The sequence below is a fragment of the Triticum urartu genome, chromosome 6 (genome assembly GCF_003073215.2).
Source record: "Triticum urartu cultivar G1812 chromosome 6, Tu2.1, whole genome shotgun sequence".
In the NCBI taxonomy this organism is placed as follows: Eukaryota; Viridiplantae; Streptophyta; class Magnoliopsida; order Poales; family Poaceae; genus Triticum; species Triticum urartu.
The window spans coordinates 450,652,788-450,666,610 of record NC_053027.1 but is presented as its reverse complement, the minus strand read 5'-3'; the positions used below and the strand labels follow the sequence as shown (position 1 = coordinate 450,666,610).

Here is a 13,823-nt window from a genome sequence, read left to right as displayed (position 1 = left end):
CTGGAGAACATGCGTGGTACGTGCAGAGCGGGTGCAGCTTAAGATGCCGCAGAAGCTTGTGTACCCTGAGGCCTGCAGCGCTCGGCTCCGGGCCACTGGCTCCCGCGCTTGCCATTGCCACACATGGTCGGTTCTGCCAAGAAGGTTGTGCCGTTCATCGAGAAGAGACGGTAAACAATGGCGACATTCAGCGGAGACAGGGATCTCGTGGATGATGTGGTGAGGAACTAGGGGCGGTGGTCAGCGGCAAACTCCATCGATGGCGGTTGCCAGCGGAGAGGTCGCGGATGGACGGCCGGAGAGGCAGCACCGGTGGCCTGGACGGCCAAGCCGTCGGTCGGAGAGGCGGTGGCAGGGCGGATTGACCTCGATCTCCTAGCGCTTCATTTTTTTTTTCCGCGTGCGAGAACGACGAAGAGATAAGCCAGCCAATACAACCCAATACGGAGGGTCGGGGCTCTGAATTTGCGAGGGGGTTAGCCAGTGCTCGGGTTGGCCTCTCGATATTGGGACCGAATTCCAGAGACGAATATCTAGACCATCCAAACGGTGGCATTCGGGACCGACAATGCCAATTCCGAATACTTGCTCCAAATGTCTACATCCAAACAGGCCGAAAAAGAAGATTTGTAAAGCACAGATGCCATGGCTAGTTTCTGATGGGGGGACAGAGAAGAGCATAGGAGAATGCATTGGTCTGCATGGTGGCGAATGTGTTTGCCCAAATGCAAAGGTGGTGTGGGTTTTCGACGACCCCCTGGCGTTTGTTTGCCGGTAGTAGAAATAGCAGACAAGTACGGGACAGAGCCAGTTATCATTGCCGAACCCGTCGAACAAATTTAGCCGACGCAAAGGCTGCGGAGCACCAAGAGCGGAGGCTTGTTCCACTAGCATGCGCCGTGGAACTACCAACCCATGCAAGATGCAACACAACGGTTTCTTTTGAAAACTCTGCTGCTTGGCCAGTATATAAAGGACACCCGCTGCTGCAAGTAAGCCACATCAGACACAGAAGTTCTCAGCGCAGGCAGACACAAGGTCACAGGCTATGGCATTCTTCATCGTCGCCATCTTGCTTGGACTCCTCTCCGTCTCTCAACCAGGTGATCAATCTTCTTCCGTTGCCCATTTCAGTCGCATTCTTGAGCATTTGCGTCGTGCGGTGTTGCTGATCTTGCGATTGTGCATGGCAGCGCGAGGTGTAAACTACACGTTCATGAGGGAGGCGATGCACGCGCCGCCGGTGACCTACTACGACTACATCGTCATCGGGGGCGGCACGGCGGGCTGCCCGCTGGCGGCGACGCTGTCCAGGCGCTACCGCGTGCTGCTGCTGGAGCGCGGCGGGTCGCCCTACGACGACGACCGCGTGCTCAACATGGCGCACTTCTCGGACGTGCTCTCGGACACGTCCGCGTCGTCCCCGTCGCAGCGGTTCGTGTCCGAGGACGGCGTGATCAACTCGCGGCCGCGGGTGCTGGGCGGCGGCAGCTGCCTCAACGCCGGCTTCTTCACGCGCGCCGGCGCCGGCTACACGAGGGCCGTCGGCTGGGACGCCAGGGAGGTGCTTAGCGCCTACAGGTGGGTGGAGGACGTGGTGGCGTTCCAGCCGGAGCTGGGGCCGTGGCAGGCGGCGGTGCGCCGCGGGCTGCTGGAGACCGGCGTGGTGCCGGACAACGGGTTCACGTTCGACCACATCCCCGGCACCAAGGTCGGCGGGTCCATCTTCGACCCGGACGGCCGGCGCCACACGGCGGCCGACCTGCTGCAGTACGCGCGCCCCGAAGGGATCGACGTGCTCCTCCGGGCCCGAGTGGCCAGGATCTTGTTCAGTTACAAAGGTATAGTCTTGTTTAAAGAACGCACTGCCAACTGACCGTTAAGTTCGTTAACGGTATAAAGTCAAGCAATATTGCCGTGGCGCGAATGATTTGGTCGACGAGTTCGGGCGCCAACGAGTTTTTTCGGTTTGCAGGGACCAAGCCCGTGGCGCGCGGCGTGGTGTACCGCGACTCGCTGGGCATGGTTCACGTGGCGTACCTCAACCAGGGCGACGCCAACGAGATCATCCTGTCGGCGGGGGCGCTTGGCAGTCCGCAGCTGCTGATGCTCAGCGGCGTCGGGCCCTCCGACCACCTCCGGTCGTTCGGCCTCGACGTCGTCGTCGACAACCCCGGGGTCGGGCAGGGCATGTCCGACAACCCCATGAACGCCATCTACGTGCCGTCGCCGTCGCCGGTCGAGGTGTCGCTCATCCAGGTCGTCGGCATCACCAGGTTCGGCAGCTACATCGAGGGCGCCAGCGGCTCCGACTGGACCACCCGCACCGCCTCCTCCAGCGGCGACGGCGCGCGACAAGCCCGCGTCTTCGGCATGTTCTCCCCGCAGACGGGGCAGCTCCCGACGGTGCCCCCGAAGCAGCGCACGCCGGAGGCCATCGCGCGCGCCGTGGAGGCCATGAGCCGGGTGCCGGACGCGGCGCTCCGCGGCGGCTTCATCCTGGAGAAGGTCCTCGGCCCGCAGTCCACGGGCAGCCTCGCGCTCCGCAACCTGGACCCCGACGACAACCCCATCGTCCAGTTCAACTACTTCGCCCACCCGGACGACCTCCGGCGCTGCGTCGCCGGCATCGAGGCCATCGAGCGGGTCATCCGCTCCAGGTCCTTCTCGCGGTTCGCGTACCCCAACTTCGCGTTCCCGGCGATGCTCAATGTCACGGCGGAGTTCCCGGCGAACCTGATGCGCATGCGCGGCGGTAGCGACCCCGCGGCGCTCGAGCGGTTCTGCAGGGACACCGTCATGACCATCTGGCATTACCACGGTGGGTGCCAGGTCGGCAGGGTCGTCGACCGCGACTACCGGGTCCTCGGCATTGATGCGCTGCGCGTCATCGACGGCTCCACGTTCAACGCCTCGCCGGGGACCAACCCGCAGGCCACCGTCATGATGCTCGGCAGGTAGTGTTTCCTCTCGTTTCACGCTAATTTCTGGCAGTGTTCGTGCCGCGATGGATCAACTGATGTGCGCCCGTGCTTTGTAACCTGACGGACAGGTACATGGGAGTCAAAATCGAAAAGGAGAGGACGCTGATCGAAGGAGGAGCGAGAAAACTGTAGCGGGGTATAACCACTAGGCTGTTATCTGCGTACAGGCGTACTGCAGTCGCTATTTGCTTTCAGGATTCTTTTAGGAGTCTCCATACAGAGTGGAATGCATGCTAATTGTAATTGATGAAGTTTTACAAATGGTGTAAGCCAATGCCGCACCTTATTGTGAGATTTGTTGATGCGTTAACTGAATCTATGTACTAAACCTGCTTTGGCCGTGTGCATCATGATGCTCCACAGGCCTAGGCCTTCCCCCTTTTCGGGAAGAAAAAGGTATACTAAACTTACGAAATCACTAATTGAGGAGTACTCGTTGCAAAGATCACTTCAATTCCTCCTGATTGTGACAAGTGGCGCACATGCAGCGCGTCACTTGTCGCAATCTGGAAGTTTTTTCCTTTTTTTAGATTCATTTATTCAAAACGTTTTATCTCTTAAATCGTGCGTCCAAATCTCGAACCACTTTCGCTGTTGGATTCTTCGCGCTGAGATCTTCAAAACTAGATCCCATGTTGATAGGTTTTGACGAACTTTTTTTTCACGAAAAAACCCGAAAGAAAGAACCGAACCGGGAGCACGGGTTTTTTGCCTTTTCGAAAGAGGCACGCCCGTGCCTCTCACAAAATCACAACCGTGCCTCTCGCGGAAGTAAAACCGTGACTCTTGCAGAACAAAAAAAAAGAAAACGTGTTTTTTTTCATTTCCGAGGAGACACGGCGTGACTCTCGTGGAAGCACAACCGTGCCTATTGCGGAAGCAAACCCGTGACTCTCGCGAAAGAAAAAAAACAGAAAACATGTTTTTTCCCTTTTCGAGAGGGACGCCCGTGACTCTCACGAAAGCACAATCATGCCTCTCGCGGAAGCAAAATCGTGACTCTCGTAAAAGAACAGAAAACGCGTTTTTTTTCGTTCCCAAGAGGCACGGCCGTGACTTTCGCGAAAGCACACCCGTGCCTCTCGCGGAAGCAAAACCGTGACTCTCGCGAAAGAAAAAAAACAGAAAACACGTTTTTTTCGTTTTCGAGAGGCACGGCCGTGACTCTCGCGAAAGGACACCTGTGCCTCTCGCGGAAGCAAAACCGTGACTCTCGTGAAAGGAAAAAAACGTGTTTTTTCGTGGAATTTTTTTTCCAATTTTTTTATTGAAAAGCTGAGGAAGACCGGTGGAAAACCAAAACATTGAAAAAACCCAAAAAAATCGTTTAAAAAGCCGAAAACATGTGCGGAAAAATAAAAAAAATCCGGAGGGAGCGCCCAGAGCGCGACACGTGGTGAATTGCTGAGAGCGCGCCAAGTGACGCTGATTGTTGCGAGACTCCCGAAGGAGCGCTCGTTAACTAGTTGCTCTCCTAAACTTGCTACAAGAATGTGCTTATTTTATTGCTAGAATGACGAGGAAACAAAAGAACTTTTATTTAGAAGAGGAAAAAAGCTTGACTTGCCAAAAGTATAGTTGACGCCTTGCCCCTTCCCCTCTCCTCCGGCACCGGGACGCTGCCAGGGACATCTCTGTCATCACCGTCACCATCAACTTCTCCTCCGTTCTCATGCATGGTGAAGTGTGAGTAGTTCATCATCGGGGCTGAGGGTATGTACTGGCAGCTCTGTGTTTGATCTCTTTCTTTGTCTCTCATGTTCTTGATGGATTTGATCTTGATGTATCATGAGCTTTATTAATAAAGTTGGATCATATGATGTTCATCTCACTCTATTTTTTTATGAATCGGGTCTTGCTCTTTGAAGTTTCTTTATGTTGGATTGAATACTTTGGATTTGAGATTACATGATGCATGTTCAGTAATTAACTTGCGGATACCCATAGTAACATTAGAGTACTCTTAGCATAAAAGTTGAACGATAAGTATTATATGTGTCGTCGTAGTACGATTTCTGGGATTGTCCTAGCACTTTGTGGGTGGTTCAATAGATCAAGATTGGAAAGACAATATGCAATTTCATCCTACTTCCTCTGATGGAAATAGAAACTTTGGAGTGATTCTTTGCTGCACTCAAAGGAATTAGCATGTGGTTTAGTTATGTTAATAATGTTGAGAGTTGGCATTAGCGAAAGTATGAACCCTAGGCCTTGTTTTCAAGGATTGATACACCATTTTTACTCACTTTTGTTAATTACTACCTTGCTATTTTTATTTGTTTAGGTTACAAAAATATATTTCTACCATTCATATTACACATTTATCATCATCTCTTCGCCAAATTAGTGCACCTATACAACTGATGATTGTATTAGGTGTGTCGGGGACATAAGAGACCACTTGTATTTTATTGCAGGGTTGTTTGAGAGAGAACCACCTTCATTCTACATCTTAATAAATCTTAGATCATCCACTTGAGGAAAATTTGCTACTTCCTACAAAACTCTACGCTTGGAAGTCCAATAAAGTCTACAAGAATAAAGTTGCGTGGTAGACATCATCGCCACATTTTAGAGGTGTTGTTGTTCTACATGGAACCTTACATGGAACTCATTACAAGAAACTTGATGGAATTGTCTTCAAAGTAGATTTTGAGAAGGCTTGTGATAAAGTTAAGTGGTCATTTCTGCAACAGGCCCTGTGTATGAAGGGGTTTCAAATTGGCCTGGAGGAAGCAGATCGAAGCCTTTGTACAAGGAGGCTGTGTCAGGATCAGGGTAAATGATAATGTAGGTCATTATTTTTAGACACAAAAAGAACTGCGTCAGGGGGGTCCAATGTCGCCTATCCTGTTCAAGATTGTTACACATATGTTAGTGGTGCTCATTGGTAGAGCCAAAGAGGAAGGCTAGGTCGTAGGGCTCATCCCACATCTTGTGGATGGGGGTGTGTCCATACTACAATACGCTGATCATACAATAATTTTCATGGAGCATGACATGACAAAAGCAAGAAATATGAAGCTGGTTTTATATCTTTTTGAACAATTATCTAGGCTAATTTTTTCATAAAAGTGAACTATTATTCAGGAGCACTAAGGAGGAATAGGAAAGTACAAAGTTGTTCGGTTCTGGAATTGGATCCCTTCCTTTTTGTTATATTGGGATCCCAATTCATCACCCAAAATTGACCAACAAAAAATGAAAATGCATTGAAGATCAATTTGAGAGGAAGCTAATTTGTTGGAAGGGCAAACTTATGTCTCATGTGGGTCAGCTCGTTCTTATTTAATTATGTGTGTACGAGCATGCTGATGTTCATGTTATCTTTGAAATACCCATAGGGGCACGAAAAACATTGGGCTTTTATCAATCGCGATTTTTTAGCAAAGTGATGAGAATAAAACAAAATACACACAAACTAAGTGGGACATATTATGTAGGCCTAAATACCAAGGGGGTTTGGGGATTAAAAATCCTGAAGTAATGAATAAATGTCTGCTTAGAAAGTGGTTATATTGGCTCTCCTCATAGGAGGAGGGGGTGTGGCTACAACTATTGTGTAACAAATATCTGCATTCTAAAACCTTAGCACAAGTTACGGCACAGCCGAATGATTCTCCCTTTTGGAAGGGGTTGATCGGAACTAAGGTCATTGTCTTCAACACGAGTAAATTTATCATTGGCAATGGGCGCACAACTAGATTCTGGGAGGACACTTAGCTAGGGAGACGTCTCTTGCTTTACATTATTCAACGATAATATTGTACACGTAAAGACACATTTATAAGTATAATACTAGGTTCGGTTCCCTTAAATATTCAGTTCAGACAGACACTAGCTAGGGAACGATGGGATACATGGCTACATGTAGTGTGTAGGTAGATGGAGGTCAACTTGTCTAAGCCAGATGTATTCCGATGGAAACTTCTAGTTTTAGGCGTGTTCTCAGTCAAATCTATGTGTGAGGACATGATTAATAATGGACCAATCCCTGATCTATTCATATATGGGAAATAAAGGTGCCTATAAAAATCAAGATTTTATATGATTTGTGCATAAGGGAGTGATTCCGACTAAGAACAATCTGGCAAAACATAGGTGGGAGGGGAGTAAGTGATATTGTTTTTGTAATCACGAGGAAACGATTCAACATCTATTTCTCATATGCCCACTAGCCAAGTTATTGTGGTGAAAAATACACGTGTCCTTTAATGTTGCATCGCCTAATAATAGTATCTCCAATCTGTTCCATAACTGGTTAGATGGAGTTGAGCCTAATACATCGGCACGAATTTGCATGTGAATTGTGCATTACTTTGAGCTATTTGGAACTCTCGGAGTGACGTTGTATTTAACAGGACAAATATAACAAACTTTTTGCAGGTTATCTACTGGGCGTCTGGATGGATCAAAAAGTGGTCATTACTACACCATGCAGAAGTGAGGGAGCTTATGGCCTTTGGATGCAACCGATGGGAGATGGTAGCACAAGCTATGTACAACCAGTTTGGATGACAATCCAGTAATAGGATTTGTGTTTAGGCACTCTATCCTATTTCTTCCTATTGTGGTTATTACATACTTTCGGAATGATGATATACGAGATAGAGTTAGGGTAGCACCAACTGAAGAGAAGCTTGTCCAACATCCTTTGAGATGGTTTGGGCATATTCATCGTATGCCTCCAAAAGTTCCAGTGCATAGTGGAAGGCTAAAGAGTGCGAGTAATGTCAAGAGAGGTCGCGCTAGACCGAATTTGACATGGAACGAGTCCGTGAAGAGAGATCTGAAGGACTTGAGTATCACCAAAGAACTAGCTATGGACAGGGGTGCATGGAAGCTTGCTATCCATGTGTCAGAACCATGAGTTGATCGCGAGATCTGATGGGTTTCACCTCTAGCCTACCCCACCGGGACTAAAGGCTTCATTGTTGTTGTTGTTGTGGTGGTGGTGGTCGTTATTACATACTTCTACGATTTTATTTATGTACCTGAGATGATACTCATACCTTGATGCTATATTCATTTAAATAAATGGTTGTATGCATCGCGTGATGTAGAGGCCTGGGTATTCCTCCTTTTTAAATATTTAGAATCCAGGTGGCCACCACATTACAAATCCTATAGTTTTCTATTTTTGTGTATCCTTAGTCTCGGTGACTGTGAGGCCCAATCTATAGCATAGTACACACTTATCTTTCTACCAAGACACATTCGAATCTAGCTCGAAAAAGAAAGAGGAAAACCTACACAAGAAGTGAAAATGCCAGCAGACCCAATTTTAGTGGGGCCTTAAAAGCTTGTAAAGATGATCACGAAGGTCGGTTATCCTATATCCTAGGGATGAAAAGGTTCATTCTCAGAACATTTGCTCCACCATATTAGGGAGAAAACACTTGGTCGGTAGTTGATGTGCCACCTTTAGGAAGGTAGAGCAAAAGGGAGAAAGAGGGGGAGGGGAGGGGGCGTTGAAGTAGGTTGACCAATGACCTTGAAAACATTAGGTCATCCATGAAAGCCCGTTAACCAAGATGAGTAACATCAACAAACCTAAGGTTAGAGAGATGGCCTCACTGAGTAGCGTCGCCCCCTTCTCAACGCTAGTGGTGGTAGATGGCCATAGCTAATAGTGAAGGCGATGGATAAGGGGGAGAGGAGAACAAATAGAGGAGCTAGAGAAGACGGTTGTGTGTACTGCCTCCGGTCCTTTTTACTCTGCATATAAGAATTGTCTGAAGTCAAACTTTATAAAGTTTGACCATATTTATATGAAAAAATATTAACATCTAGAATGCTAAATTTATACAATATGAAAACTAAAGTTGTGACGCATCTAAATGTTGATTTCACATTCCGAATGTTGGTATTTTTTCTATAAACTTGATCAAGGTTTACGAGGTTTGACTTCAAACTAATCTTATGTGCGAACTAAAAAGGACCGGAGGAAGTAAGTGATAAGATAGAAAATGAGGGTGATATGGTTAGTAAAATGAAATCAACGTAAGAAAACTCGAAATTGTGAGCTAAACGATAACTCATTACATGCCTTGAACTCACCTCCTAATTGGTCAAGTTGAATTGAAGTTTAACAAGTTAATAAGACAACTTAAACAAATCTTGTTTCACTCGTTTGACCTTAGATTTCTCTAATTGTTATGTTTTTTAGAGAACCACGCACATTATATTAGTTAATAAAGCAGAATACAACTACACACATGCAAAAACCTCCAAAAAGATCAGGACATTACAAGTGCCTAAGAAACTTCGTAGAAAGAATCCCACAAAAAAATACTCACTACAAAAAAAATACACTTCCGTGATGATACATGTTTGTCACAGTAGGTCACGTTTTCTGTCATGCATGTACATCCATGACTATTTTATGACAGAATCAAAATAGTCATACTTGTGCTATCGTAGAAGTGTCCCATGACATTACCAAAATTATCATCACGGAAGTGTCCACTTCCATGACGATAAATCGCGTGTCATAGAAGTGCTTTCGTTAAGGGTGACCGACACGTGGCATCCACCGTAACGGGTCGCCGTTAAGCTATCGGGTTCCGGTTTGGATCTGATAACCCGTTAATAGCCCGGACCAATGGGGATTTGTGATGACCTGGCTTATTAGGGATGATAGACTACTCATATCAATAAGGAATTCCTTCTTTTTCGGGAGCCCATTTGGACAGAACTCCAAAGTTAAGCGTGCTCAGCTTGGAGTAGTGTCAGGATGGGTGACCGACCGGGAAGTTGCTCCCGGGTGCGCATGAGTGAGGACAAAGTGCGCAGAAAAGACTAGTATTGATCTGTGGGGCCAGTCTAGATCCCGCCAGGAGTAACGACCACCGACGGGTGTGTCCGGGGCGTTACAAGTTGGTATCAGAGCCGACCCTCGCGGTTACACGGATGTTTGCGGACAGGTGCGCGGTCATGTTGTTCATAACGTTTGTGACCCGTCGTGGCACATGGCATGGTACATGTACCGGACTGAATGCACAAACGTATGTGCCAAGAGGGAACGTTCCTGTGGCCCGACAAGGATGTCGGTTCCTCTGAGTGCGGGTGTATGTGATGGCCTGGCTTATTAGGGATGATAGACTACTCATACCAATAAGGAATTCCTTCTTTTTTGGGAGCCCATTTGGACAGAACTCCAAAGTTAAGCGTGCTTAGCTTGGAGTAGTGTCAGGATGGGTGAACGACCGGGAAGTTGCTCCCGGGTGCGCACGAGTGAGGACAAAGTGCGCAGAAAAGACTAGTATTGATCTGTGGGGCCAGTCTAGATCCCGCCAGGAGTAACGACCACCGGCGGGTGTGTCCGGGGTGTTACAGGATTTTCCATATGTAAAATTCTCATTGGCCAGAGGAAACACGTGTTGGCTTACCGTTGGGACAGATGTCATCCACTCATTGGACAGGAGGCGCCTAAGATAGGTCAACACGTGGCATGGCCCAACAGTGGCCCATTCTGGTGAAAAAGGTCGGCCCAGTAAAACTTAGCAGGCTGGCCCATATAAGGCCTACTTGTGTCAGGTCCATTTAAGCTCACGGCCCATACGAGATGTGCCAATTCGGCCCGTCAACGATTTGACACCATTGCAGCCCATCGTCAGTTCGAACCCGTTAACAGCCTATCGGTGTCAAAACCGCAAATCTCGGGTAGGGGGTCCCGAACTGTGCATCTAAGGATCGAAGGTAACAGGAGGCAGGGGACACGATGTTTACCCAGGTCCGGGCCTCCTGATGGAGGTAAAACCCTACATCCTTCTTGATTGACTTTGATGAGTATAAGGGTTACAAGATTTAATCTACCACGAGATCATAATGGCTAAAGCCTAGATGTCTAGCCTGTATGATTATGACTATTCTTGCCTCTACGGACTAAAACCCTCCAGTTTATATAGACACCGGAGGGGGCCTAGGGTTGTACAGAGTCAGTTTACAGAGAAAGGAACCTTTATATCCGAACGACAAGCTTGCCATCCACGCAAAGGAGAGTCCAATCAGAACACGGGGGAAAGCCTTATATATTGTATCTTCGCAGCCCATTAGTCTCGCCCATATTGCATAGCCCGGACGCCCGAGGACCCCCTCATCCAGGACTCCCTCAGTAGCCCGTGAACCAGGCTTCAATGACAATGTGTCCAGCGCGCAGATTGTCTTCAGCATCGCAAGGCGGGTTCCTCCTCTGAATACTTTAAAGTAGTTTGATCAATAAGAACTATGTCCGGATCTGCTTAACAGGTTAACCAACCATAAAGGTATAATACTTAAATAAGGTATATCCATCGATAGCTTTTTTCGGTGAAACGTCATGCTTATCTCTGCTATCACTTCGAACCGTTTTTGGGCCTCCCGCCTCGCGTTTCAATACGCAACTCCTATTGACACGTCCTGCCAAAGTAGAGATCGTGTCCCCTTATTGCAGGATTCTCATCAATACGAGTTTTAGTAATCTAACTGTGTTGTTCGCACGACCTCTTGGGAACAGGCGAGTTTTAAGGCTCGAGGGAGGGGGACACTTGATATTCGCGGTCCATATAAGTGGATAGAATCCAACTCTTCCGTCCCACGCCTCATTCTCTCTCTGCCTCTCCATCCTCGAGCTCCAGCGCCCAAGTTCCAAGCTTTTCTCCCATCCACAACTCCTCTGACCATGGCCGGCTCTCAAGGCAATTGGATGGCTTCCTTCATCACGGAGGAGAACATCAAGGAGCTGCAGGAAGCGCGGTATCTAACTGTGGAAATTAAGCACAGGCTCCCTAATCCGGCGCTGGTCATCCCCACTCCGGGGCCCGGCGAGAGGGTGGTGTTCATCCCCCACTTTCTCCATGGACTCGGATTCGCCCTCCACCCCTTTGTGAGGGGTCTCATGTTCTACTAAAAGCTAGATTTTTACGATCTGGCCCCAAATTCATTCCTCCACATCTCGGCGTTCATCGTCGTGTGTGAGGCCTTCCTCCGCATCCCTCCACACTTCGGCCTATGGCTCAAGATTTTCAACGTGAAGCCAAAGGTGGTCGACGGGCAACACGCGGACTACGGTGGCGCCATGGTGAGCAAGCTCCCCAAAGTCAACTGGCCAAAGGGAGTCTTTGTGGACACTGTCAGGATATGGCAACAGGAATGGTTCTATATCACAAAGCCCTACGGCCCTAAGTGGGCAGCCGCTCCAGCCTTCAGATCCGGACCCCCGCTAAGGCTCACATCCTGGACCGACAAGGGTCCGGACTAGGGACTTGTCAATGAGGTGTTGCTGCTGTGGAAACGCGTCCAAGGCATGATAGCGAAGGACCTTACCCTCGCTAATGTGATCCAAGTGACGTTGATTCGCCGAGCACTTCCCTGCCAATGGCGACCCCTCAAGATGTGGGAGTTCAATAAGGGCCGTGGACCCTACAACGGTTCTACAACACAACACATAAGGGGGTATGGAAGCTGCTTTTTAAGAAGCAGAAGTCGTGGCCAAAGTCATCAGACGACACCTGCCTCGACTGCAACCATCCAGCCTCCGAGGTAAATTCTAAAACCTCCGAACACCAATTGGTTCGTCTATCCAAAGGAGAAGTATTGAGTAGTCCATCTCTAAACAGGTCTGGACCAAGAAGGCGGAGCAGATCCGGTGTCCGGCTCCGCTCCCCGAAAACCCAACCGATCCTCTACTAATGAGGATGCTGGTCCCGACGCCATACCAGGCGACGGTAAAGAAGGACAAGAAGAAGAAGAAGACGAAGAAAGAGGAGGGCACTTCAGACGTAATGTCCGGAGAAGATGATGCCCAGTCCTCTCACGAGGGCGACGACGACGGCAAGGAGGAGGAGGAGGAAGAAGAAGATCCTCCCCGCAAGGGCAAGAAGAGGGCGGCCTCCGAAGACCTGGAGGCCGAAGCATCCAAGAGAGACAAGATTACCCTCTCCGATGACTCGGAGTCAGACACCAAGGCCCTCCCGAAGCACCGTTGCCGGACCAAGCCCCAAGCCGACTCGTAAGTAGTCCGGGATTTTTCACATACATGCAATCTCTATGGATTGTGATGATAACTCTAAGTTCTATTTTTTTAGTCCGGCCCGCAGTCTCCCCTGGATATCCTCATCCTCGGGGGATCTGTCGCCGGAGATGATGGAGAGCGAGTCGCCTCCACTAGCTTCCCTGCCGCCTAGGTGGATGACGCTGAGGTGTCATCCCATAGGCCCTCCCCGGGCCTTGAAGAGACGCGGGGGGGGGGGGGGGGGACTTAACGGCGCCGAAGGGCAATACCTTGGCTGCTGAAGGACTGGGGGTACGGCCCCCTTAGAGACCAGCGATGGGAGCCCCGGTCAATCTGCCCCAGCCGCATACTACTCCGGAGACCCACACGGCTCCGGAGTCTAGTGAGCGACCCCTGTAGGAGAAGGGGGCAGCGGCCTCTGCTAATACGGAGGTGCCGAATACCACGGCGGACGCACTGCAAAGTGCATCCGTCCTGGATGAGCACCGCATCCTGATGGGTCCGGTGGCTGAGAAGATTCAGTCCGCCAAGAGCGGGCTGAACGAAGCCTTCTCCAGCCTGCTAGCAGGCTTCAAGGTACGCAATGTAATATTTTTGATTATTTTTATGAGAAATATGCCTATATATAGATAGTAGCCCCTGAGACTCTATTCAGTTTTTTGAAAGAAAAGCGAGCAGAGGATCAATAATCAGTTGTCAGGTGGTAACATACTATTTTATTTGGATTAAAATAGGCCTCTCTGTTGGCGGCGACTGCCCAGACCGCAGAAGTTGCCGAACTCAAACGAAAACTGGCGCGAGTCGATGAGGACCTAGTCCTTGTTAACACGCGGCTCGACCAGGCG

General features: G+C 49.1%; 1 protein-coding gene across 1 annotated transcript; it reads left to right on the top strand.

Moving 5' to 3' along the window:
- Nucleotides 1-1,046: 1,046 nt before the first annotated feature.
- LOC125512335 (protein HOTHEAD-like) lies at nt 1,047-3,307 on the top strand. Its single transcript, XM_048677427.1, has 4 exons — nt 1,047-1,103; nt 1,194-1,841; nt 1,976-2,957; nt 3,053-3,307. The coding sequence occupies exons 1-4, from the start codon at nt 1,049-1,051 to the stop codon at nt 3,114-3,116; spliced, it is 1,749 nt and encodes a 582-aa protein (XP_048533384.1). The 5' UTR covers nt 1,047-1,048; the 3' UTR covers nt 3,117-3,307.
- The last annotated feature ends 10,516 nt before the right edge of the window (nt 3,308-13,823 follow it).

What these genes read in the sequence shown, in the direction of transcription:
- LOC125512335 (XM_048677427.1), top strand. Translation starts at nt 1,049, where the DNA reads ATGGCATTCTTCATCGTCGCCATCTTGCTTGGACTCCTCTCCGTCTCT. An exon ending in CCTCTCCGTCTCTCAACCAG is followed by an intron (nt 1,104 to 1,193) that starts GTGATCAATCTT and finishes TGTGCATGGCAG; the next exon opens with CGCGAGGTGTAAACTACACG. An exon ending in ACCGTCATGATGCTCGGCAG is followed by an intron (nt 2,958 to 3,052) that starts GTAGTGTTTCCT and finishes CCTGACGGACAG; the next exon opens with GTACATGGGAGTCAAAATCG.